Here is a 24,282-nt window from a genome sequence, read left to right on the forward strand (position 1 = left end):
AAAGAGTTAACATATTACCAAAAAGAGCAAAAGTTGTCTGCCCACCATCTTATTCAATCTTATTTTTATTAATTACTACTCCCTTCTCTTCAACTCATACTATTATAAAACACACAGTTCAGAGGCAAACTGTAACGATGAGGGAACTAGAAGTTAAAGAAATATGCGGGAATTAAGTACATAGACATCAAGAGAGTAAATGGACTGAGGAAACACTTTTAAATTATCAATTATTAATTAATTAATATTTTTGAGTAGGTAGCATGCATGTGGTACAAAACATAAAATATTCAAAAGGTATATACGGTTAAAAGCAAACAAAAACATCTTCTAAGAGATAAATCAAAGAAGGCACTTAGAGGCCTTCAATGTATTCATTGTGTTCTATTTCTTAGGTTGGGTAATGGGTCCAGGGGTTTGTGGACTCCACATATTGCTGTAATATGTATTCTACAGATTCCTTCACATTTATCGGGTATCTCATAATGATAATAAACTTAAAAGAGAGCTCAACTGTTCTGCGGAACAAAAAGTTTCTTCCATCCCAAGCCCCGAGCTCTCCATCCTCCTTACCTGAGGTAGTCACTGTTACCAGTTTTTCATGGTCCTTCCAGAGATGTCCTATACATAGATAAATAGATCCTCCCAGAGATATCCCATGCATAGGAAAGTAGAGGGAGTAGGGTGTGTTGGAGTGTGTGTATCTAGGTATGGTGTGTGTGCACGTGGGTGGGTGGGTATGTGTACATAGGCGCACAAGAGAGACAGAGAAAAAATAAACAGACTGCCTAACTGTGCCTCATTAAGATCAGATGTATGTCATAGGACCAAAACACACCTAGGGAACTGCTTCAATCCTTTTCTCTACAACAGAACTCTGTCCCACTGTGGCAGAGTTATGAACTAAGAAGAAGACTACACCGGCTAGATGCACAGACAGGGCCTGCCTGGTGAAAGCCTCAGCTATTAGCAGTCAAGAGCTGAGCCCCAGCACTGCTCTCTTCTAAAATATACCAGAGTCACTGCTGTGCCCTAATATTCCCTTAGTCTTAGCTTCCGAAATCCCAAATGTCCACCTCAGATAATTAGTTTTCTAATCACAATATCTTATACAGGTTTCCATAGTGGTGACAGATGCTTTAAATCCTCTAATCGTGGCTTGATCAGAACACAGATTTAGCAATACACATCAAAGGAAGACAGACTGGGCATACTGCACATCCTAAGATGTGAAAGAATTTCAATTTTGAAAGCCATGCTTTCAACAGCACCTGCTTTGGGCAAAGATTGGCTAAGATACAGGACGGTGGTTAGAGTATTTCTTAATGCGAGAACACATCGCAAAATATTTCGATAAAATCTTGATTGAAAAGGCTTATGCCTGTTTATTAGGGAAAGTATGCCAAACCAGATTTCTTCATTCATTCAAAAAAAAAACACCAAAGTTCTACCATGTGTCAATGTCAGGAGCCAATATACAGATGAATACATTGCTTCTGAGAAGCTAATAATCTAACTAGGGAAACACGTAAAAATGATAATTAGTCTACATTGGAAAGGTGGTCCTGCAGGAACAGAGAGGAAGAAAGGCTGACTATTGAGAGAGGTTTCACAGAAAGGTAGCAGCTGAACTGGATCTCAAGGGGTCAGTAAGAGACCACAGGTAGTGATGAGGATGAAAGTCTTTAAGTGCGAGTATGCCCCACCAAAATCTCCAAGCTCCAAATACTAAATGAAAACTGTCAACAAATACACAATGTACCTTGCTATAATATTCAGTATCCTAAAGTTTAACTTAGGGTAAAGACTTTGCATCTTGAATCTTGTCTAAAGGGGTTTAATTACTTTAAAAAGCTTATTAAACAGAAGTTTCATCTATAAAGCATATACACTCATGCAGGTCAAAATATTTTATTGCTAGAAAACCTAGGGCTCACATAAATAGTCTAAAAGCTTTGACTTTTTAGAAAGAATGGTTGGCTTTTAGTTTATTAAGACTTCATAACAGATGCTTTTTCATCTCCTATCATAAATACAGCTGTCATATTACTGTTACAATCCAGCATAATGGCTACAGCTTTAGAAGAAAACAGTAACGATTTTACACAACCAACACATTATTAAAGTTTCAGAACACTTAGGAACCACAAGTACTAGAGAAATCAGCCTGCTATTACTCCTTCCTGTATCTAATTTTCTCTAATTTTACGAAAACAGGCAAAAGAAAGAGGTTCACATACATACTATTCTCTGCAGACCTTTCATTCTACCTGTATCCAAATTCTTGTCAATTTCATCCATAAGTGTCTACATACTATTATCCTTTGAAAGTTTTATGAAGTAGCTGGTCCAACAGATGGGTGGCTAGCCCTACCCAACATATGCCATAGGAAAAATAGCTCTTAGGCAAGACAAGAAAATGTTAAGTCCCTTTCCCTTATCCAGCCATGAACAGTGAGACTCCCTTAGGGGAAAGCAAACAATCCTTTAACTTTTATTTTATTTATTTTTATTTTTTTAAAGATTGACACCTGAGCTAACATCTGTTGCCAAACTTCTTTTTCTTCCTCTTCTCCTTCTTCTTCTCCCCAAAGCGCCCCACTACATAGTTGTATGTTCTAGTTGTAGGTCCTTCTGGTTGTGCTATGTGAGACACCAATTCAGCATGGCTTGATGAGTAGTGCCGTGTCCGCACCCAGGATCCAAACCGGCAAAACCCTGGGCGGCTGACGCAGAGCACGGAAACTTAACCGCTTGGCCACAGACCTGGCCTCCTTAACCTTTATTTTAAAAAGTTACTGGACTGAGATGATCTCTAAATAACAAGGTGATCAAAGAAAGGAGAGGGTTCAAATGCTAATGGCTACTCCTTAAGATAAAATATGCATTTGCCCACATACAGTAGAGAACTAGAATACAGAGCAGAAAAAAAATCCAAGTCAGTTTAATTGGGAGCTATTTTATCAAAGACAGATGGGAAACATTCAGATAAGCATACTATCTTGTTTAGAACACAAAGTACAACAGATCTGGGGGAGGAAAAGGAAACGCCACCTGGAACACATAGCATATATGAACAGAAAACTCAACTAATAAATGACTCATCATGGTCTTATTTGTAAAACCAGAAAGAAAAGAATGGTAGGGGTGTCTTTCCTCTTTGACCCTTCCCTGTCCATAAAGCTTAACCTGATAGCATCTGATCCTGTCTTCAGATGGATATCAACACACAATGAAGTGTTCCCCAAGGAGAACAGTAAGACCAATTCTGCCACAGACACTATGTGCCAGAACCAAGAAGTCTCATCCTGCTTTGAATGAAGGCCAGTGGATAGGAAGAGGTCCCCAAATGCCACTTGTATGAATCTTTCAAGATATGGTCTGAAACAGGAAAACACTACAGACTACATTTTAGCAGAAGTCTAAAAATAACAAAAGAACATTCCCTATTTTTAGATATCTAACTTAAGTTTAAAAATACTAAAAGTAAAAGAAACCATTAAAAACAAAATGGAATTTAAAATGTTTTAAAAAACACTTTTGAATTGGGAAAACTGTTTTTAGAGACAGAATTTTAAAAATCTTATATTCTTTCTGTTGACTGCCTCTTTGCTCTAACTTTCCCATCTCCAAAACTTAGAGTTCCAATCCAATGTGTTATCAAGAGCATTTCCAAAGTACCAAAAGATGATATAGAATGGTTACACCACAAAAGAGAAAGAACAGCTAAGGAAAAATTTTAAAACACGCTTTCACAAAGAGACATAAAAATAGAGTGTAGATTAGTGATTAAAGACTGTAACGTATAAAACAGCAAAAGCAATTTAATTATCCTTCATCAAAAGCAGCACCACTGACAATAAAATACTTGATTAAAGAAGGCAAATTGGGTTTTTCTCTCACATAGGTCTCTCAGACTTAAGGCCAGTAAGTATCAATTCAAAGCTACGTCTGAATAACTTGAATTTATGATTAGAAAAAAATTATTGTTTTTATAATAAAAACCTGAAAAAGCAGTACATTTACTGGACAATTGATGTTTACCCCCATCCATCTTCCTCCCCTTCTCCATCCAATCCTAGCACAAATATGCCAAACCTTTTTAAAGAAACCTATGGCAAATAGGATATGAAGAAATATGGGAATTACCGGACTGCACAGCCATCATTAACATCTCAGGCTCCAGCAGAGTCATGACAAAATCTTCTCAGAAACAACAGCCCACAAATAGAAAGAAGAAATTCAGTCACAGAAGAAAGATGCTGTCTTCAGAAGCTACCAAAGCGTTCATAAATTCAGTCTCGTGCCTTATGCCCAAATCAGACTGGGAGAACTCACTCCTCTTCTCAGTGCAGTTACCAATTTATCCACCCTTCAGGCAAGTCAAGATGGCACAGAGTTGAATTACTGCCGACAGGAAACCAAAAAGTGCTCAAGTTAAGACATATGAAGCGCGGTTAGAACAGTGAGTGAGCTCCTCCCCTTGCCATTCCTCTCTGGGGGAGGGGAGAGACCTACAGAGAGAGACCTTCAGAAAACAGATCAACTGCTTTTTCTTTTTTCCTCTTTTTTTAAGAAGACAAGATGAGGTTTTGTTCAAAACCTTAGTACAACAGACTCTGCTACTAATGCAGCTTAGAATAACAGATTAAACACAATCCAAACAACTCAATCTTGTGAAAGAAACAGCCCAATTACTGACCCATTAATGGGAGGTGGGGATGGGGATTAGGCACATACACACACACAAATAAATATGTACAGTGAGTTAGTTTTCTGAAAAAGAGCTCCAACGGCTTTTCATTTGTGATATTTATAGATAACAGGCTAAGGAAGTTGAATATTTAACTACAGAAGCTCAACTATTTCTCCACCCCTACTCCAATTAAAATATCTGTTTCAAAAAGTCATCTGAATCCATTCCTGGACTGTAATCTGTCTTTCAGATCTGCCCATCCCCTGAAAAAGCCCCTTACTTGTGCCTGTGTAAGACATGCGATCTGTGCATAGACAGCTGTTATCTGACTTTTCTACAATGCTTTATGATCTTGCTGGATGTATGGAACACAGAAGACAGTTCCAATATATGCGAATTTCCCTTTCCTGATAAAGAAACCAACTCTTTTTCCACTAGCACAGAGCAGGAACTTCTGAATAAGAATGAACATGGGCATTTTACTTTCCATCGCAAAAACAAAAACAAACTAAAATCCTTTCAAATTATAGCAATTTTCATTTATCCAAAATTAAAAGCCCATTCATTCCCTTTACAGTACTTTTTACTAACTGATATTCATAATAAGGATATTAAGATGCCTTAGCACATTTGACTGATTTTTAGATAGCTGAAAACTAGAAATCCATGTTTGGTATGTTTAGCTAGAATTCCTCCATCTTTCTGGTTATGTAGCAGTCTGTATCTTGAGAGCCTACTGCTGCAAACTCAGCCCAGCAAATGCCTTAATGATTACATAGTCAAACAAATGATAAATGAGAGCACTCAGAGACCTTAAAAGAGAAAATAATCTCAGAATGATTGAGAGCAATATTCTGTTATTAGAAAAGAGAAAGCAATGCAGATTTGGGGTGGGGGAGATTCTGTGGAGGAGAGAAAAACTTCCTTTCTTTCCCACTCCAAGAACATCTTGTTTAGAAGAAAAGCCAGAAAAGCTCTATATAGAACTGTGGGAATGACTCAACAGGCAACGGAGTGGCAGCCAGTGTGGGCTAAATGCTGCTCCAGGAAGACAGAAGCATTCTCACTGGCCCCTCTGGCAACCAACCTCTCAAACTGCCATACGAAAAATGCATAAATTTCAACTCTCAGAAGACATGATAGTCTGGTCAGAGGTTAGCAACTAAAGGAAAAGCATCCCTCAAAGGTTGAGTCATTCCTGCGTCCCTATGTGGACCATACAATTTGCTGTGTGAGGGTTTTTCAAGTGAAACAAGTTCTCACAGTTCTGTACCTCTGGGGAAATAAAATACAAATGATAAGATTCCTGCACAGAAGATCGTAGGAAGGGCAGAGGGCTGCTTCCCTGCTGCCCAAACTTCTCTCTGCTGTAGAAGAGGGCTCCGACGCCACAGCTGCCGATACGCCAGCCCCACGGACATACAGACAGTCACACGGTGGCGGGAACAATCACACATCACATTTCAAATCATCTGTTAACTTTTTCACAGCAATTCCATATCCATTATCTCATCTGTACTTTGGGATAAAATGAGCTAAAGAAAAGAAAAACAATTTTTAAAATAGAAATCTAAAAAATTAATCTTTAAAAAAGGAAACAACAAGCAACAATCTGACTACTGCTAAGCTTTTGCCTTTACCCTGAAGGATATCAGCACAGCAACAGAGTCACTGGGAAAAGTGGCTTTACGTCAGGTTTCACACTTCTAAAAGTCTGACTCCTGTGGCAGCTTCAGTTCCACTATTTTCTGTGCAAAGGAGCAAAATTTCATACACAGAAAACTAAAATAAGCTTTGACAAGGTCTCTGCACAAGTAAACATGATTTTCAAGTTACTGGCACCAAGGAATGAAGAGTAATGATCTTAATTTGCAATAAAATGAAAGCTCTTTTACTTTTAATCATAACTCTTCAGTTAATCAACACAAATTGAATATGAGCCACAGTTTCTACTAACCTACTCTAGAGGGGCCTGATACTGCAGGATACCAATATAGTTTATTCACCAGGCTTTCTCACCCCTAAAGACTCCCAAAGGCCTTTAATGTTCATAATCAAGAGGAACTAGACAAGTTCTGATCCCACTTGACTTTCCTACTGGATTTGTCATAGCCTCCATGCTCTTCTTAAAACTTATTATTTCCTTGATTTTCTTAAAAATCCTACTTTCCTAACTCTTTGACCTTTCCTCTCAGAATCCTAAGTGGCTCTTCTTTCTTTGCCCCTCTCAGGGACACTCCTTTCCCCCTTTTATAGTCTCCCTGGGCTATCTCATCCTTTCTTGAGATTAACTATCACTTACAGACTGATCCATCGCTAGCTCTGACTTCACCTGTCAGCTACCAACCATGCATGTCTACCTGGCTATCTTAAACTCAATACGTTCAAAAGCAAACTTCCAGTATCATCACCCTGCACCAACCCCTCCAGATATACTGCTTCCATTTTCCTTATCTTAGGTAACAGTATTCAGGGCGCAAACCATAAATTTAGACTCCCCTCCCTCAGCCCTAAACATCTAAGCATAACTAATTATCTCCTAACATATTCCTCAAATCCATCCTTTCATTCCATCCCTATAGCCAGTGCTTTATTTCAGGTCCTTAATATTTCTTGCTTGGAGTATAGCAACAGCTTTTTAAAAACATTATAGAAAAGTTCAAACATACACAAAGGTAGAAAGGAATGGCATAATAAGCTATTTAAGTAGCCTGCCACTTAGCTTCAGAATTTATCAACACACGGTCAAACTTTTTTCATCTATTCTACCCCACATACACAAAGTACCCAGCCAACACTGAATCACTGTGAAGGAAATTCTAGGCATCATCTAATTTCATCTTTATTCTGTATATCTAAAAGATAAGAACTAATTTTTTAATATAACAATACCATTATCACACCTAAATTTTTAAAAATCCCTTTATATCATCAACTATCAATGTTCAAATTTTCCCAACTGTCTCATAAATTTCTTAGACTTGATTTATTCAAATCAGCGTCCAACAGGGAAAACATGTTGTAGTTCACTGATGTGTCTCTTAAGTCTCAATCTATAGATTCCCCCTTCCTCTTTTTCTTTTGTTATAGCTTATTTGTTGAAGAAATCAGGTTGTTTCCCCACATTTTGGATTTTGCTAACTGTATCCCCATGGTGCCATTTAACATGCTACTCTAACCCCTATACTTCCAATAAATTAGGAGTTAGATGCAGAGACTTGATCCAATTCAAGTTAAAGTTTTTCACAAGAATATTTCACAGGCGGTAGTGTGTACTTCAGTGATAGCTTCTTAACTGTGCTCCTTCTCTCCAGCCTTGCCTCTATTAAAAAAAATCCTTGTTACCAACTAATTATTATTTATTCTTCAAAACTTAGTTTAAGTGCAGCCTTCTCGAGAAACCCTTCCCTGATCCTGGCACTCTCCCCACCCTCCTTATTCCCTCCAGGGATAATGTTAAATACCCCTCATTTATGTTCCCCCAGAACCTGTGCCCACCTCTATTATTGCTCTTTACCAGATGGCTTAATGCCTCTGCATTAATAGATCTAGCACAGGGGCCAGGTTAAGTTCACGTGCTCCGCTTCAGTGGCCCAGGGTTTCGCTGGTTCGGATCCTGTGCACGGACATGGCACCACTCATCAGGCCATGCTCAGGCGGCATCCCACGTGCCACAACCAGAAGGACCTACAACCAGAATATACAACTATGTGCTGGGGGGCTTTGGGGAGAAAAAGGAAAAATAAAATCTTTTTTTAAAAAAATAGATCTAGCACAGTGTCTGACATGTGACAGCATTCATAAAGGTACGCCAAATGGAATGGAAAGCTCTATTTACTGCAGAAAGTTCTAACAGCAGGGGAAAAGTTCATAACAACAAAAGAATCCCTACCTACCAAGAAGAGGCAGGGAGTCTGCTACAATTTTCACTGGAACACATGCTGAAGGTATTATAATTTAGGAAACTACATGAAGAAGACTAAAATTATCCACAACATTGAAGTACAGGGTTAACATAAATAAGGACATTCACAATAATAACCTCAGGAATATTAAGTGCTAACGACAATGAAAATGCCCGAATTGTAGGCAATGAATAGGAGAAACCAGAGGAACAGAGCCTAGCTTACCTACAAAACAGGCAATCCTTTAACCATCGAAAGCTGTCAACCTAAGAACTGATACCATTTCTACGGTGGACTGTAGCATAGGCAGGTATACACAGAAATAACAAATGTCTTTTTATGATCTCTGTGGGATTTCAGAAAACTGAAATGTAATCTAGTTCCTATGTCCATTTCTGATTTGGGTTCTCACAAGTGCATGCAGTTTACTGAGGTTTAGCTCTACAAAAATCTAATGATCATACTGAAATTTTACAGGCTCCAACCAGTTAAGTCTCTCTCCCAGAAACCTGGTATTGGGCAAAGTGAAAACACCCAAAAGACAACATAACCCAGTATCCAGGCAAGTCTCTACAGGTCCTGGGCAGCCTCCTTTTCCTATGACGACAATCTACTACTGATGAAAAACTCAGTCAAGACCTGCAAAGCTGGAAGGATCCCACACTATCACAGGTAAGCTATTCCTTGGCCTCAGGATAGATGAAAGCTGTATTTTCAGCTAACTCTTCAAAGTACAGTAAATATTAAGGGCTGTAATGCCATAAAGATAAACAGCCAACTCATTCATACTGTGTGTCTGAAATATTGTCATTCTGCAGTATCAACGCCAATGGCAGCACAAAGACAAGGACGAAGCAGACTGACACTACCTCTGCCCTCAAGGGCCTTATAATAAAGTAGGGCAGAAAAATCTCTAACCAACAATTAAAGAAAGAAAAGAAAAAAATGAAGTGCTAAGTAAGAGCACAATGAGCTAAACACATGTAAAAGCGGCAGCGATTAGTTCTGAAGGAGGATGGCGTGAGCTAGCTCTTAAAAAATACAGGCACCAGAGTTTCCAAATTCCCAACTCCACAGACTTGTATATCCACGAATGACAAAACAATAAAGCTAAAAGAAGCATGGTCTCGACCTAATCCATCCCTTTATCCAGAGTATTGTACAGACAGTGAGAGACATATAAGAAACTCTTCCACAAATTCCTGACAAGTGGTTCCGAGTCTGTTACTAGAGTACTTGTGGAAGAATCTTAAAAATAAAGTTTTAGTGGGCAAGGAAATGAACTGAATGGTCAAAACCAACGAAATACCCACTAGCTACGAACATCTAGGGAAAGGTTCTTCCTTACTAGTTATCAAAGAAATACAAATTCAAGTGAAAACATTTCATCTATCACATTAGCAAAGTCTCTTACAAATGAGACTAGCAATGCTAGTAAGTGACCCAGGCACTCATACAGGGTAAGAGAAGCAAAAATTGGTAGGCCACTTTGGAATGGAATTGGACAAGGTATTTCTCAGGAACCTCCATTCTTAACGAGGCCCACAAAGGCTGCGTGATCTGGTCCCTAACTATCTCCTTACCCCACATCACCTTCTCTCACTCCCCCACTGACACACTGGTATTCTTTCAGTTCTTTTGTGCCAAGTTTTCCCCAATGACCCTTGCCTGTGCTTGTGTCCTTTCCCCTTTCCCCCAGCCTTCACACACTATTTCCTCTTTGCTTTGTTTGGCCAACCACTGAATGAGCTTGGGCTGTCAGCTTAAATGTCTCTCACTCAGAGAGGCCTTTCCTGACCAGTACCTCCACCTAAAGTAGAACTATCACTATTAGATTCGCTATTCTGTTTGAACAACTTGTGTTTTTTTTCCCCAAAGCACTTACCAAAGTTTGTAACTATGAGTTGCCTTGTATAACTCTTTGTTTAATCTTTCTTTCACTAACTGTAAATCCCATGACAATGAAAACTTTATCTGACTTCCTCCTTACTGTCTCTCCAATACTTAGCATACAGATGGTGCTGAATAGTCACTGAATAAATTTTTCAACATTAAAATGGTCAAATTCTTTAAGCGAATATTTCCACTTCTCTGGAAATAATGCAAAATGAAGAAAAGGCTTTAAAAGATGTTCATCCAAATATTAGTATAACTTTGAAAAATAGGAAATAATTCAAATATATAATCAGGGAGAAATTAAATAAATGATGGTATGGAATGGAATGTTATACACCCATTAAAAAGGCTACGTTATAAAAATATTTCAATGCCATATGGAAAATCTTAAGCTACAATGCTAAATGAAAAAAGCATAGTATTAGCTCAGTTATTTTTAAAACATACATTTTAGAAGACTGCAGGCAAGTAAACCATATGCTAATAGCAATTTTCTCCAGGAGATAGGATCCAATGGGAGGTTTTTTCACTTTTTATTTTTTTTAAGAGGGAGATTCTATCTGTTATCTGTTCTCCAGGAGCCTAGCACAACATTCGATGAATACATAAGAATGGGAAATTCATTATTTCTGAGCGCTGAGATGAAGCAGGTTGTGAAATCTCTCAGCCACATTATAAACAGAATCACTTAATGAACTGACATGCTTAAGATTTGGGCATTTTTACATTGACTGGGAGACCTCATCTAGAAAATCCTCAACAACCAGGCTTCCTGAGGAACATAAGCAACAAATCTCTTTCCTTTCCCGAAGAAAATACTGTAATTTGGATCAGCAACTGCCCACTCAAATTTTTACTTCTTCCAGAAGTTAATTAGTACCTCCTGTGCAACGCTGAAGCATGAAAGAATACAGTGCATACCCTTAGAGAAAAAGAATATATTATCTGCCCTTTCTTCCACAGGCTATACATGTGGAAAACAAATGAGCACTTCCTAAGTTTTACTCAAAGGATGAGAAAAGCCTATGAAGGGGGAAAGAGTATGTCATTTTAACTCTCATTCTCTCTTGCTTATTTCTCTTTACGTAACTCTTCCCACCCCACACAGCATAGCTGGTAACAGACACATACAAACTGTATCTGTTGTTTCTTTCAGAAAAACATATGGGATCAGCAACAACAGTTAGAAAATGAAATTTTTTAAAAGAATAACACAACAGCATTAAAATATATGAAACCTCTAAAAATAAACCTAACAAACTACAGGGAAAATTATAAAATTTCATTGGGAGACCTTATAGAAAATCTAAATAAATGGAGATATATACCATGTTCACGGTATAATATTCTAAAGATGTTAATTCTCCCTAAATTGGCTTATTTGATTTAACGCAATCCCAATCAGATCCCACAGTAGTTTTAAAATTCATATGGTAATGGAGAGGACAAAGAATAAGGCAAGAAACACACTCTTGGAAAAAGAAAAACGTGGGAGGACTTACTTCTCCCAATATAACAGGGCTTATTACAGTTATCATAATTAAGACTGTGAGGTACTGGTGCAGGTATAGACAAATAGTGAGAATGGAAGCAAATAGTGAGCTCAGAAAGACACCCACACACAAGGTAAGTCCTTGATATGCAAAAGAGGGAGGTCTGCTGATGGCTGGGGAAACAAGAGTATTTTCAAGAAATGAGAATCCACTTGGAAAAAAAAAACTAAATTGGGCCTTACCTTAATCCCACACAAAAAACTAAGACACAAAACTCATAACTATAAAAGACTCATAAATCAAGTACATTAAACTTAGAAACTCTCAATCAAAAGGTACCAAAAGAGAATGATAAAGATAAATCAGAGTGGAAGATGATATCTGCAACACATTTAAGCAACAACAAACTAGTGTTTAGAATATACAAAGAATTCCTATTAGTCAACAAGAAAACAACAATATAGTAGGAAGAACAGGCAAAGAGGAAATCCAAAGGGCCAAGAAATATAAGAAGAGAGGTTCAACCTCACTGAAAAACCTTAAAATGAAAATCAAGAATGTCATAAGATACCTTTATATAATCAGCAGAGTAGTAAACATTAAAAAGCTAACAATTCCAAGTTTTGACAAGGATATGAAGCAGTGGAAACTTCCATATACTGCTACAGAGGACATAAGCTGGTACAACCACTTTGGAAAACAGTTTATTAACTAGTAATTTTATATTACTAATGAACCCATGTACCAGGATACACGAGGAACATTCAGAGTAACACTGCAATAGCCTAAACCTGGAAAGGACCCAAATGTTCACAAGAAGAAGGAATTTTTTTTTAAATTACAGAATAATTTTCTTTGGGAGCATGCACTATAAGTAATGAAAATGGATGAACTCAAGCTATATACATGAATGAAAACCACACATGTTGAACAAAAGAAGAATACAGAATCATTCTATTCATATAAATGTCAACTAAATTATATTGTTCATGAATAAATATATAATTGGTAAAAAAAATTATTTTCAAGAAGTTAGAATATGGTCGCTCCTAGGAAGAAGAGATGGGGCTGTGATCATAGAGGAGCATGTGGAGACATCCTTGGGGTTCACAAAGAGCTGCTGCTGAGCTGAGCATTACACAGCTCTTTGCTTTATGGTTATGCTGTAAACTACCTTTTGATTTACATACTTTTCTGTATACATGTTATTATTTCCCTCCCAAAAAAGAAAAAGGACTTGAATGGTAAAATACATATCTCACCAATCTAATTTCAAGGGGATGATTAGTATAAGAAGCTTTTTCAATTTTGCAGACATAATTTCAAATGTTCTGTTCCATTGTTCTCTAAGGATATTCATATCTATTGAGTCCTGAACAATCTGTGATTCAAAAATGAACATTCCTATAGGTGTAAATATAAGCAGTTTTTTGTGGGTGATATTTCAAGTTTTTATTCATTCAATCATTGGGCTGGAGAAAGGCACTTTCTCAATAACGAGATCCCCTTCAAAACACAAAAATTCAAGTCATTCAAAGGTCTCATCAGCTTTAATATCCAAGCACAAATTTGTTAACCAGAACACAAGAAGTGCAGGATAGCTATTCAGGGGATGGCTAGGAAGGGAGACCACGCAGAGAAGGGGAAAGCTAAATAAATCTCACCATTTTCAACAACACTGCCTGGTATTCAACCTCTATCCATGAACCAAAAACTTATCTCCCATAAACAAATCACTAGCCCCAAATCTGGTTTGCAGTACCCAAAATGGGAAGGAAAAACAAAAGAAATTTGATATTGATTCGCTCTGATAAAAGAGCTAATGATTTGTTCACTAAAGCAACAGGAGGGAAGGAGGCAAATCTGATAGCTGTGGTACAACTTCTTCTTTATAACCTTCAATGTTTTCCGCAGTCTCATGTACTATAGGCACTTTATAAATATCTGCTGAATACTAATTTCCAGAGTGGCCACAGCAGTGAACAGTAGTAGGATTGTAGGAAGGTACGAATGACTGTCCTGAAATAAAATTTAATTTAAAAGTCAAGGACAAAATAAAAGGTTAAGAATCCCCCAAATATCACCTTTCTCTTGGAAACCTTTATGAACTTGTTGCCCATTAATTTATCTAACTTTTGTCTGCAATGCCTTCTGAGTAATGCATTCCATGTAACTACTATTCGCTGTATCTTAAATCTATAATTCCCAAACTTCAAGAGACACATCTCTTAGATATAAGCAAGTCCTCAACTTATAAATGGATTATATTCCAAAAGCTCATAATAGGATCATTTGGAATATGGAATGCACTTTCCCACAGAAGCCATGAAATATGATTATGGCAAAATTCCCAGGCTTTCCCATAAAAGCCTATAGGATAACTGGAATGTAATATATTTACAATGAGAAAAAGAGGCAAATCAGCATTTCAGCTCCTATTCTAGAGGCTCCTGAAAATAGGCTTTATGCAGTCTCAGCCAGTTCCAAAACTCATTCATACTTAAAAGACTGATATCAGATTAATATGAAGAAGGGATGGATATGTAAGGAAAAGACAGCCAAAGAGCACTACATCATTAAAGGAAGAAGCAAAGTGAAACTTAAATTTTCCATTATGATACATCCATTCCATGTGTGCCAGAACTCCTTTAGCTGGAGCCAAAGAGGATGGGGTTAGATCATTAGAGAGGTTTTTCCAGGCTTCTCCAAGCCCAGGCTGGACAGGATCCACAGGTAGACCAATTCTATCTTTTAGACCTAAGTGCTCAGCCTAGAAGAAGACAGAGGAATAATAATTAAAAATCCACCTTGAAACTTCTCTACCAACTTTTTCCAATTAGGGTTAACGAAAGGCCTCTCCTCCCAATAGCGCTCCAACATCCTTTGTTTAGGAAATAGAGGTATGAAGACCTTGGCTGCCTACTGCCCCACAGACCCTTGCTAAATCACTGAATTTCTATATAAGATATGTTTCTAAATGAAACAGATCTGACGAAGTAAATTTCTCACTCCACCATTTTAACACACAGTACACCTTTTATGAAAAATGACCTCCTCTAACTCTAGGACTACTCTGCTCTAGAACTCTACTCTTTCCAATTTCACAATCTTCTCTGGGATTTTCCATTTCTGCTTTTATCTTTACCTCTCTATAAATAATCATGCAAAGAAGACCTAGCATAAAATAGAACAATTATTTTCTTAGCGGTAAATCCAGCCTCTTTCCCCCATTGACAAGAAGCAGCATTACAGTACAAATAGAAGACCCTATTATGGCCAGGAAAACCCTGCAACTAGACACTAACAGTATTGCCCCGTGCAGACATTCACCTGACGGCTGCTGGAATAAAAAAGAAAATAAACGTGTCTCATCAGGGAAACAGTGCTTGGCAACTTTCTAGTCCTCCTAACCTGATAGTATTTCCTATCTTCTCTCTATAATAACAGAATCTAATTTTGACAGTTACTTTAGTGATTTTTGCTAAGCAATTAGTATGTCTGGTCGCTGGCATACACTCTATCATATAAGGCATTTTTCTGTCGTCACTAAACTTCTTATAAAGTATTTCTTTATTAAGCCCCTCTCCCTGCTTTCAGCAGTGTTCTAATACCAGTATTTCATCCCTGTTTCCTTTCTAACGTTGAACACAATTTCATTTTCTTGGGTTTCTCTTCTCCAGGCAAAATGATAATTATGTTGTCTGTTGGTTTCAAGCATCCATATTCCCTTATAAGCATAATCACAATTAATCAGTTTGGAGCTCCTGGCAGTTAGGAAACCATCCTAGCAACTGAAAAGGTTGGCGCAGACACAGCTCAAACTCAAGGAGACAGATCATCTGGATCAGAAGTTTTCAACTTGTGCTCTTTCGAAAGCTACCTGAGGGGCAGGAAGAATGCCAAGCAAGTGGGGGTCTGGCTCCTCCATTCAGGTTTCATTCAACCAAAGCAACTGTTTTACACATTGGGCTTACATATGAAATTTCAAATTTATAGAGATCTTCAACTTAAAAAAATAGCTAAAACTTCTGGTCTAAATATGCTATCACTAAAAAAGAGAATAAAATACTTCACCTATGCAGGGCTGGACTCAGAAAGCCTTCCTTCCAAATAATCTAAATCCTGAATTAAACAAGGCTTTTTCTTTTTTCTGGCCAGCAACAGAGTCAACGATCATTTTCTTTTCTTAATTGCTTAAATCTAAGAAGTCACTATTTCAGTGAGTTAATAGTTCAGTTTCATCATTCATTCATTTGCCCATACATTCAAGCAAACATTTATCAAACACTTGATTCTAAGACCTTGCTACTCAAAGTGTAGTCCTCAGACCAAAAGTACTGGCATCACCTGGATGCTGGTTAGAAATGCAGAACCTCAGGCCTCACCCAGATCTACAGAATCAGAATCTGCCTTTAACAAGCACCCTAGTTGATTCATTAGCCCACAAAAGTTTTTCGCTAGGCACTAAGGATACCACATAAATAAGACAGACACAATCCCTGCCTTCACAAAGCTTGTCATTTGTCAAATATAATAACAAATAAGTAGATAATTATCACAGGGTACTTCAGAAAAACAGTGAAAGAGCAAACTCCTAAGCCAAGCTGGGAGTCTGAGGAAGAAGTTCTGAAGGAAGAAGCATCTTCTCCTGATTTGTTTTTTTTTTTTTTTTTTTTTGAGGAAGACTGGCCCTGAGCTAACAGCCACTGCCAATCTTCCTCTTTTTGCTAAGGAAGATTGGCTCTAAGCTAACATCTGTGCCCATCTTCCTCCATTTTATATGCGGGACACCTGCCACAGCATGGCTTGATAAGTGGTGCCAGGTCCGCACCCGGGATCTGAACTGGAGAACCCTGGGCCACCAAAGCAGAGGGTGTAACCCCAACTGCTAGGCCACTGGGCCGGCACCCCAATTCTTCACTAGATAGAAATGTTAGCCAGAAGAGGAAGAAGAAGGTCATTCCAGGAAGAAAGAACAGGACATAAAGTGGAACTGAGATGTGAAAGTGTGTCTCTTATGGGAAATCCCAAATCATTTAGTGTGAGTAGGAAAAGGTGAGGGATGGGGCATAAGCTGGCTATGAAGGACCTGGTTTGCCATGCTGAGGAGCCTTCGCTTTATCCCAGAGGAAATGGGGAACCACGAGGTGATTTCAAGCAGGACAGCAGAAACCTCATTTACGGTTTAGAGATATCATCCCAGTGGCCACAGGGACAAGGTTAGAAACAATGGGGCACCAGTTAGAAGGCCCTGATTGCAGTAATCTAAGTAAGATATTACTAAGAATCTGAACTAAGTGGCAGCTGTAAAGATGGCAAGAAAAGAATGAATTCGATAGATATGAACACTGCTACAAAAATTAGTGACTGACAACTGGAAAGAAAGATGGAAGGAGTAAAAGGGAGATGGAATAAAAAATTACTTCCAAAAATAGTATGTTATAATCTTTTTGGAGAGTAATTTGGAAATACTGACTTAAAAAAATTAAAAATTTCATACACAAACATGTTACTTTTGCAATCTGTAGGGGGAATCTTCTTTATATCCATCTTCTCATCTAGTTCTGGGAGTTTGTCTGACAGTTAGGTGCACCAAGATTTATGTACCAAGATGTTTACTGCAGTATTATTCATTACATAAAAAAATTAAAACAATGTGAGGGTTTCATAATAGGAGACTGGCTAAATGGTGTATGTACACAATTCAAAGGTCAAGCAGAGAAAAAATATTTTCTACTACTGTTTAATGATACAGGAAAATCTCACGAAATAATATTACATGAAAACAATTTCTACAGACTACACGTGTGTAAAGTAAACAAATGAACAAACAAAAACTGATAGAAAACATATTAACTGCTGCCACTATCACTGAACTGTGTAATTATGAGGGAATTTTTATTCTCTTTTTTCCTACTCTTTATCCGATGATAAAACAAATAAAGCTCTTGGGGCCGGCCCCGTGGCCGAGTGGTTAAGTTCGCGCGCTCCGCTGCAGCGACCCAGGGTTCGGATCCTGGGCGCGGACATGGCACTGCTCATCAGGCCACATTGAGGCAGCATCCCATACGCCACAACTAGAAGGACCTGCAACCCTGCAACTAAGATATACAACTATGCACCGGGGGGGATTTGGGGAGATAAAGCAGGAAAAAAAAAAAAAGACTGGCCACAGTTGTTAGCTCAGGCGCCAATCTTTAAAAAAATAAATAAATAAATAAAGTTCTTAAAGTTTTCATTTAGGAAGAAAACAAAACAAAACCACCCCCAAGTTTGAACATCTGGGTGGAGAGTGGTGTCAATTCCTATAATGGAATATTCAGTTGCAACTACAGGTAAGATGATGAGTTTAACTCTGAACATACTGAGTCGGTGGCAGATCCAGTGAAGTTTTCAACAGACAGCCAAGCAATGTGAGTCTGGAGCTCGGCGGAGAGACTTGGCCTGGAGATAGGAAACGGAATCAATAGCATAAGGTAGTGGTTAAAGCCAATGTTCTGGGGGAGATCATTAAAGGTAAAGATATAGAGTAAGAATTAAAGAAGCCCTAGAGCTGAACACTGGGGAGTGACAAAATTTAAGAGGAAGGGAGAGAAAGAGAACAAAAGGTCTGAGCAGAAAAGGGAGTGGCTGGAAAGGTAGAGTTTAAAAAGCCAGGAAAGAGTAAGGTCACAGATGTTAGCCGAGGAAAAGTTCAGGTTGGAGGGAGTGGCCAACCATATCAAATGCTGCAGAGAGGTCAAACAGGATAAACAGTGCCTATTTGCTCTAAAACAAAAAGAACACTAATAATGACTTCAGTAATGGCGGTTTCTGACGAGAGGAGGGACAGAAGACAGAATGCAGTGAAGTCCCTGAAATGTGGGAAAGAAAGCAGAGACAGTGACTGTAAACTACTCTTTCAGGAGCTTGACTACAAAGGGAGTGTTATAGTGGTTGGTCAAATGGGGAAAAATTCAGGGGCTGGCCCCGTGGCCGAGTGGTTAAGTTCACGCGCTCCGCTGCAGGCGGCCCAGTGTTTCGTTGGTTTGAATCCTGGGCGCGGACATGGCACTGCTCATCAAACCACGCTGAGGCAGCATCCCACATGCCACAACCAGGACCCACAACCAAGAATATACAACTATGTACCAGGGGGCTTTGGGGAGAAAAAGGAAAAAATAAAATCTTTAAAAAAAAAAAAATGGGGAAAAATTCAGTTGATTTACGCGCCAAAGAGTCGATACAGATAGATGATCCACCACACCTCTGCCCCAACAGCACCGGTGCCCTCTACTCCACTGAGACCATCACAGCTGGCAGCACCGATTTCCTCCACTTCCTGCCCAGGATATTAGAGGTTTGTTGTTTGCTGTCTGTCATCACCTTCACTGCCATGCCTTCTATCCCAGAGGAACGCCAGGCCTTCCTCCTCCTCAAGGCAGAGCCAATCCCTTTAGATTCCATCCTCTCACATCTCCGCAGGAACCTTGCTCCATCAGTTATCCTTTCTCTTTTTCTGTCTTCACTTTTTCCCTCTGGACTCTTTCCCCTTAGCATAAAAATAAGCTTAAGTCTCTGCCATTCTGGAGGAAAAAAGTAGAATTAGAAATGGGGAAAGAACACACAAAAAAAGCTTGAGCGTCCATTACTTCCCAAAATAAAATTCACTTGAGTTTCCATTACATTTCCCACTATGGATGTAAAGATAGAGTTCTTACTTCTATTGGAAGAAACAAGTAAACCATTCAGCTATCCATTCAACAAATATTTATTGGGTGCCCACTAATGAGCCAGGAGTCAGATATACACCCATGAACAAAATAAAGTTACCAGGCTCACGAAACATACTATGAAAAGGGGGAAACACAGGGGCCGGCCCAGTGGTGCAGCGGTTAAGTGCACACGTTCCACTTCTCTGCGGCCCAGGGTTTGCCGGTTCGGATCCTGGTGCGGACATGGCACCACTTGGCAAAAGCCATGCTGTGGTAGGTGTCCCACATATAAAGTAGAGGAAGATGGGCATGGATGTTAGCTCAGGGCCAGTCTTCCTCAGCAAAAAGAGGAGGATTGGCAGTAGTTAGCTCAGGGCTAATCTTCCTCAAAAAAAAATATAAAAGGGGAGAATACAGACAATAAACACACACACACACACAAATATATATACACACACATATATACATACATACACATACACAGATCATATACACACACACACACAGGGATCACAATAAGTGCTTGGAAGAAAAACAAAGCAGGATAAAGAGTAATGGGAGGTGCTATTTTAGATAAAATAGGCAGGGAAGGCCTCCTCAATGGAATGACATTTGTGGAGGAACTTCAATGAAGACACAGCAAGTATCAAGACCCTGGGACAGGAGTGTTGAAGAAACAGCAAGAAAGTCAGTGTGGCTGGAGCAGAGCAGAATGAGCTAGGGGACAGAGATGAGAAATCAGGTAAGAGAGGATACCAGGGCCACATCCTAAGAACTATGATTACATCATAAGCCTCATGGGAAGACACTGAAGCGTTCTGAGAGGAGTGTAACAATGTCTGATTTCAGTTTTCAAAGCCTCACTCATGTTGCTGAGTGGAGAATTCCAATGACAATACAGGGCGATGAAGTACGATGACAAAGGGAAGTTGGGCAAACCAAAACAGGGACACTTAACACTGAATATGAGTTAAGACAGGCCTCTCAAAGGGAGTGATGTCTGAACAGAATACTAAAGGACGAGTAAAGAGTTATCAGCAAGAAGAGTGGGGGAATAGGGTATCCCAAGCAGAGGGAACAGATGTAGAAAAGCCACAGGAGTTTTGAAAAGGTTTGGTGTTTCTATCCCCCCAGCATCAAACAGCAGTCAGAAAATACTTCATAAAAATATATCACTTATGAGGCTGCCCAGTGGCATAGCAGTTAAGTTTGCAAGCTCCACTTCAGCAGCCCAGGGTTCCCCAGTTCGGATCCCCAGTGCAGGCCTATGCACCGCTTATCACGCCATGCTGTGGCAGGTGCCCCACATATAAAATAGAGGAAGATGGGCACGGATATTAGGTCAGGGCCAATCTTCCTCAGCAAAAAGAGGAGTGCTGGTGATAGATGTTAGCTCAGGACTAACCTGCCTCAAAAACAAACAAACAAAAGAATGTGTATTCTCATTAACCTATAAATAATATATTTCAAATTAGAATCCCAACAAGTATACCAAAAGACAGGTATGAGAACTTCACAGCAGCATGATTCATAACAGTCCCAAACTAAAACAACCCAAATATCCATTAAAAGTAAAATGGATGAATTGCAGTATATTCATAAAAATGGACTGATTATATAACAACGAAAATAAACCACACCACACAATTCAACACAAATAAATTTCAGTAACATAAAAGAAGCCACCAACAGAATACATACAGTATGATTCCATTTACATAAAGTTTAGAAACCACCAAAGCTAACCTACGGTGTTAGAAGTCAGGCTGGTAGCTTCCTTTGGGCAGGGAGTACTGACTGGGAAGAACCACAAGAGCTGGTTGTAGGGTGCTGGTAATGTTTCACTTCTTCACCAAGTAGTAATCGCACACAGGTGTATTCACTCTGTGATAACTCAACAACAAGGACACCTAGAACGTGCGTGTTCTTCTGTATTAGTTATACTTCAATCAAATGGAAGTGTACTGGTGTCTGCAATTTACTTAGAAATACATCTAAAAAATAAGAGGGACTGATGGACAGAGAGATGGATAGATATTTTATAAAGCCAGTATTATAAAATATTAACAGTAGAATCTAAGAAGTGGACATAAAGGTGTTCTGTGTAAAACTCTTTCTACTTCATTATACGTTTGAAATTTTTCATAATAAAACATTGGAGAAAAAAATCCAACAGGTTTTTTTCACAGAACTTCACAAGCTGATTCTAAACTTAGGGAAAATTAAAACGGCAAGAATGGCCAAAATAACTTCGAAGAAGAAAAAGGCAAGGAGAGACTCATCCTAACAGACAGCAAGACCACTTATTCAGCAATAGTAACTAAGATGTAGTATGACACAGAGATAAATAGAGAGACCAGTGAAACAGAACAAAGAGCCTAACAACTAACTCCTGCACACAGAGAAACAGAATAAGGCTGGCGTTAAAGACTAGCAGTGGGGCCGGCCCCATGGCCGAGTGGTTAAATTCATGCACTCCACTTCAGCGGCCCAGGGTTTCGCCAGTTCGGGTCCTGGGCACAGACATGGCACCACTCATCAGGCCATGCTGGGGCGGCATCCCACATGCCACAACTAGAAGGACCCACAACTAAAAATACACAACTATGTACCGAGGGGCTTTGGGGAGAAAAAGGAAAAATAAACTCTTAAAAAAAAAAAAAAGATTAGTTGGGAAAAGTAGGACTAATTCAATAAATGGTTATTCATAGCTTAGATTAGATGAAATTATAGAATATCTTTAATAACTCACAGGGAAAATAAATATTGAACAATGGAAACAAGTTGAAGAATACATACAATTTACTTTGTGTGTAAAATACCAAGTTCTCTTTGAGTACTCTTTCTCCAATTAATACATATATTATATATATGAACATATGGGTTTAGAAAATGATAAACAACAATATGTATTGCCTAAGAATACATTCATATGTAAAAAGAAAAACCCAGAGATATTTGGCAGTGAAATACCAAATTCAGGGTAGTAGTTACCTCTGAGGATGGATGGGGAATACACAAGTCAAGTGGTACATGAGTACCTACGTATTTGCTACATTGTTCTTCGTACCATTTCTGAAATTTTAAATATTTCATAACAAATTATAAATTTTTTTTAATTAACAAAAGTTTGAAGTAATAGTACATGGTTTGTAAAGAGTACTAAAAACAGTTAACAAGCTGGATAAAAGACTAGGAATGGGGTAACGATAAGAGAAGAAGCTAAAAAAACAGAAAGAGACCAGATCTTGTAAAACAAGCCTTATAAAACATGTCTGGAAATTTATTTTGTTTTTGTTTTTAACCCATGGGGCACTCACTGAAAAGTATTAAGCTAGGGAGTTCTAGAAGATTACTCTGACAAGGTATCAGATATGCTAAGTTTCCTAATGACAGAGGCTTGTTTACCACTACCTAATCTTAGAACACTTTATAATACAGTTGATATTCAATAAATATTTGCTGAATTAGTGAACTTATGGAAGGGGTAGGGAGGCAGAAGTAGAGAAGTAGGAAGACAAATTAGAAAGCAATTATAATAACCCAGGCAGGAAACGAGTTTACAATGATCACCTAACTTACTATTTCTCTGTTTCACAAGAAATAGTAAGATTGTAAGAAACTTTCAAGAGACAAAAAATAAAGTAAGGACTGTAACACTGTTAACATGAAGACCGTGGTTCAAAGCAGGCAATGCAATAATTGCCTATCTACTCACCATTCTTACGCTCACTAAGCGGAGGCAAATTGGGATTCCTGCCGGGGTGAAGGCCTAGGGTCAGCTCGGGCTGCAAGGAGAGCTCCTGCAGTTCATTGGCAACAGCTTCACTCTGGGGGCTAGGTGCCGCAGACAGGGACACCAGCACTGGTTCATCCTCATTTTCGCCAGCCCCTCCTCCGTCCAGCCCATTCACAGCAATGACGGAAGGGGGCAGGCACACCACACTGGAGAAATCCACTTTGGCTTTCGTGATGGCAACCTGAAAATGGAAGGAGAAACAAAAAGTTTAGATGTCACTGTAAAGAGACTATTCCACTGAGTATATGCTGAATACTAATATTATAAATTATATTACTGGCAAGCTACCATTACTCTTAAAAGCTTTTTGTAAAGTAAGCTAGTATCATTATTAAATTAATATTTATTATGCTCACAGAGTACATGAGATTTCAAGTCTGCTACTGTCCTCATCCACATCACTCAGGACAAAACACAGTAAAAATAAAGGCAGCACACACGTATAATGGGATAAAAGAAAACAGCGGCCAACAAGAAACAGCTATGAGATAAATGTTACATTCCAACTACTAAGTGAAAGTTATCTTGAGAAATAATACTTAATAAGTATCCACAAGGTATTAAAGTATCATATTGTACCAACATAATCTGAGGGAGAACATTTCTTCAAGAAAACAACTCCCAAGTCATTAGATTCCACAAAGAAATATAAATATTGAGATGTCTGTTTGATGATAGATATTAGCCCAAATATTCTAACCTACATAAATATTTAATCATAGTATCCGGGAATGGACATTAAAAACAAAACACCTGGCAACATGAGGAAGAACAAGATCTTTAAAAATGACAAATACAT

The 24,282-nt window shown here is 38.6% G+C and overlaps 1 protein-coding gene and 1 long non-coding RNA gene across 9 annotated transcripts in view; one reads left to right on the top strand and one right to left on the bottom strand.

Annotated features, from left to right (window-relative positions):
• The window catches only part of LOC139080310 (uncharacterized), a 45,506-nt gene extending 35,783 nt beyond the window's left edge, over nt 1–9,723 (top strand). Inside the window, exons 2-3 of the long non-coding RNA XR_011534723.1 lie at nt 9,079–9,273; nt 9,420–9,723. This is a non-coding gene — a long non-coding RNA (uncharacterized lncRNA). The remainder of the gene's footprint in view (nt 1–9,078; nt 9,274–9,419) is intronic.
• The window catches only part of MRTFA (myocardin related transcription factor A), a 194,242-nt gene that overhangs the window by 86,836 nt on the left and 83,124 nt on the right, over nt 1–24,282 (bottom strand). For 6 of the 8 annotated variants that reach the window (XM_070600158.1, XM_070600154.1, XM_070600159.1 and 3 more), the window contains one exon: nt 23,403–23,664. Coding sequence is in view for 2 of the 8 variants with exons in the window: in XM_070600153.1 (XP_070456254.1) it covers nt 4,150–4,195 (46 nt within the window). In the remaining 6 variants the exon portion in view is untranslated. Of the gene's footprint in view, nt 1–4,149; nt 4,472–23,402; nt 23,665–24,282 lie in introns of those variants that run through there. The other 2 variants (XM_070600153.1, XM_070600152.1) reach the window with 2 other exon arrangements.

The sequence above is a fragment of the Equus przewalskii genome, chromosome 29 (assembly GCF_037783145.1).
Source record: "Equus przewalskii isolate Varuska chromosome 29, EquPr2, whole genome shotgun sequence".
NCBI classification, from domain to species: domain Eukaryota; kingdom Metazoa; phylum Chordata; class Mammalia; order Perissodactyla; family Equidae; genus Equus; species Equus przewalskii.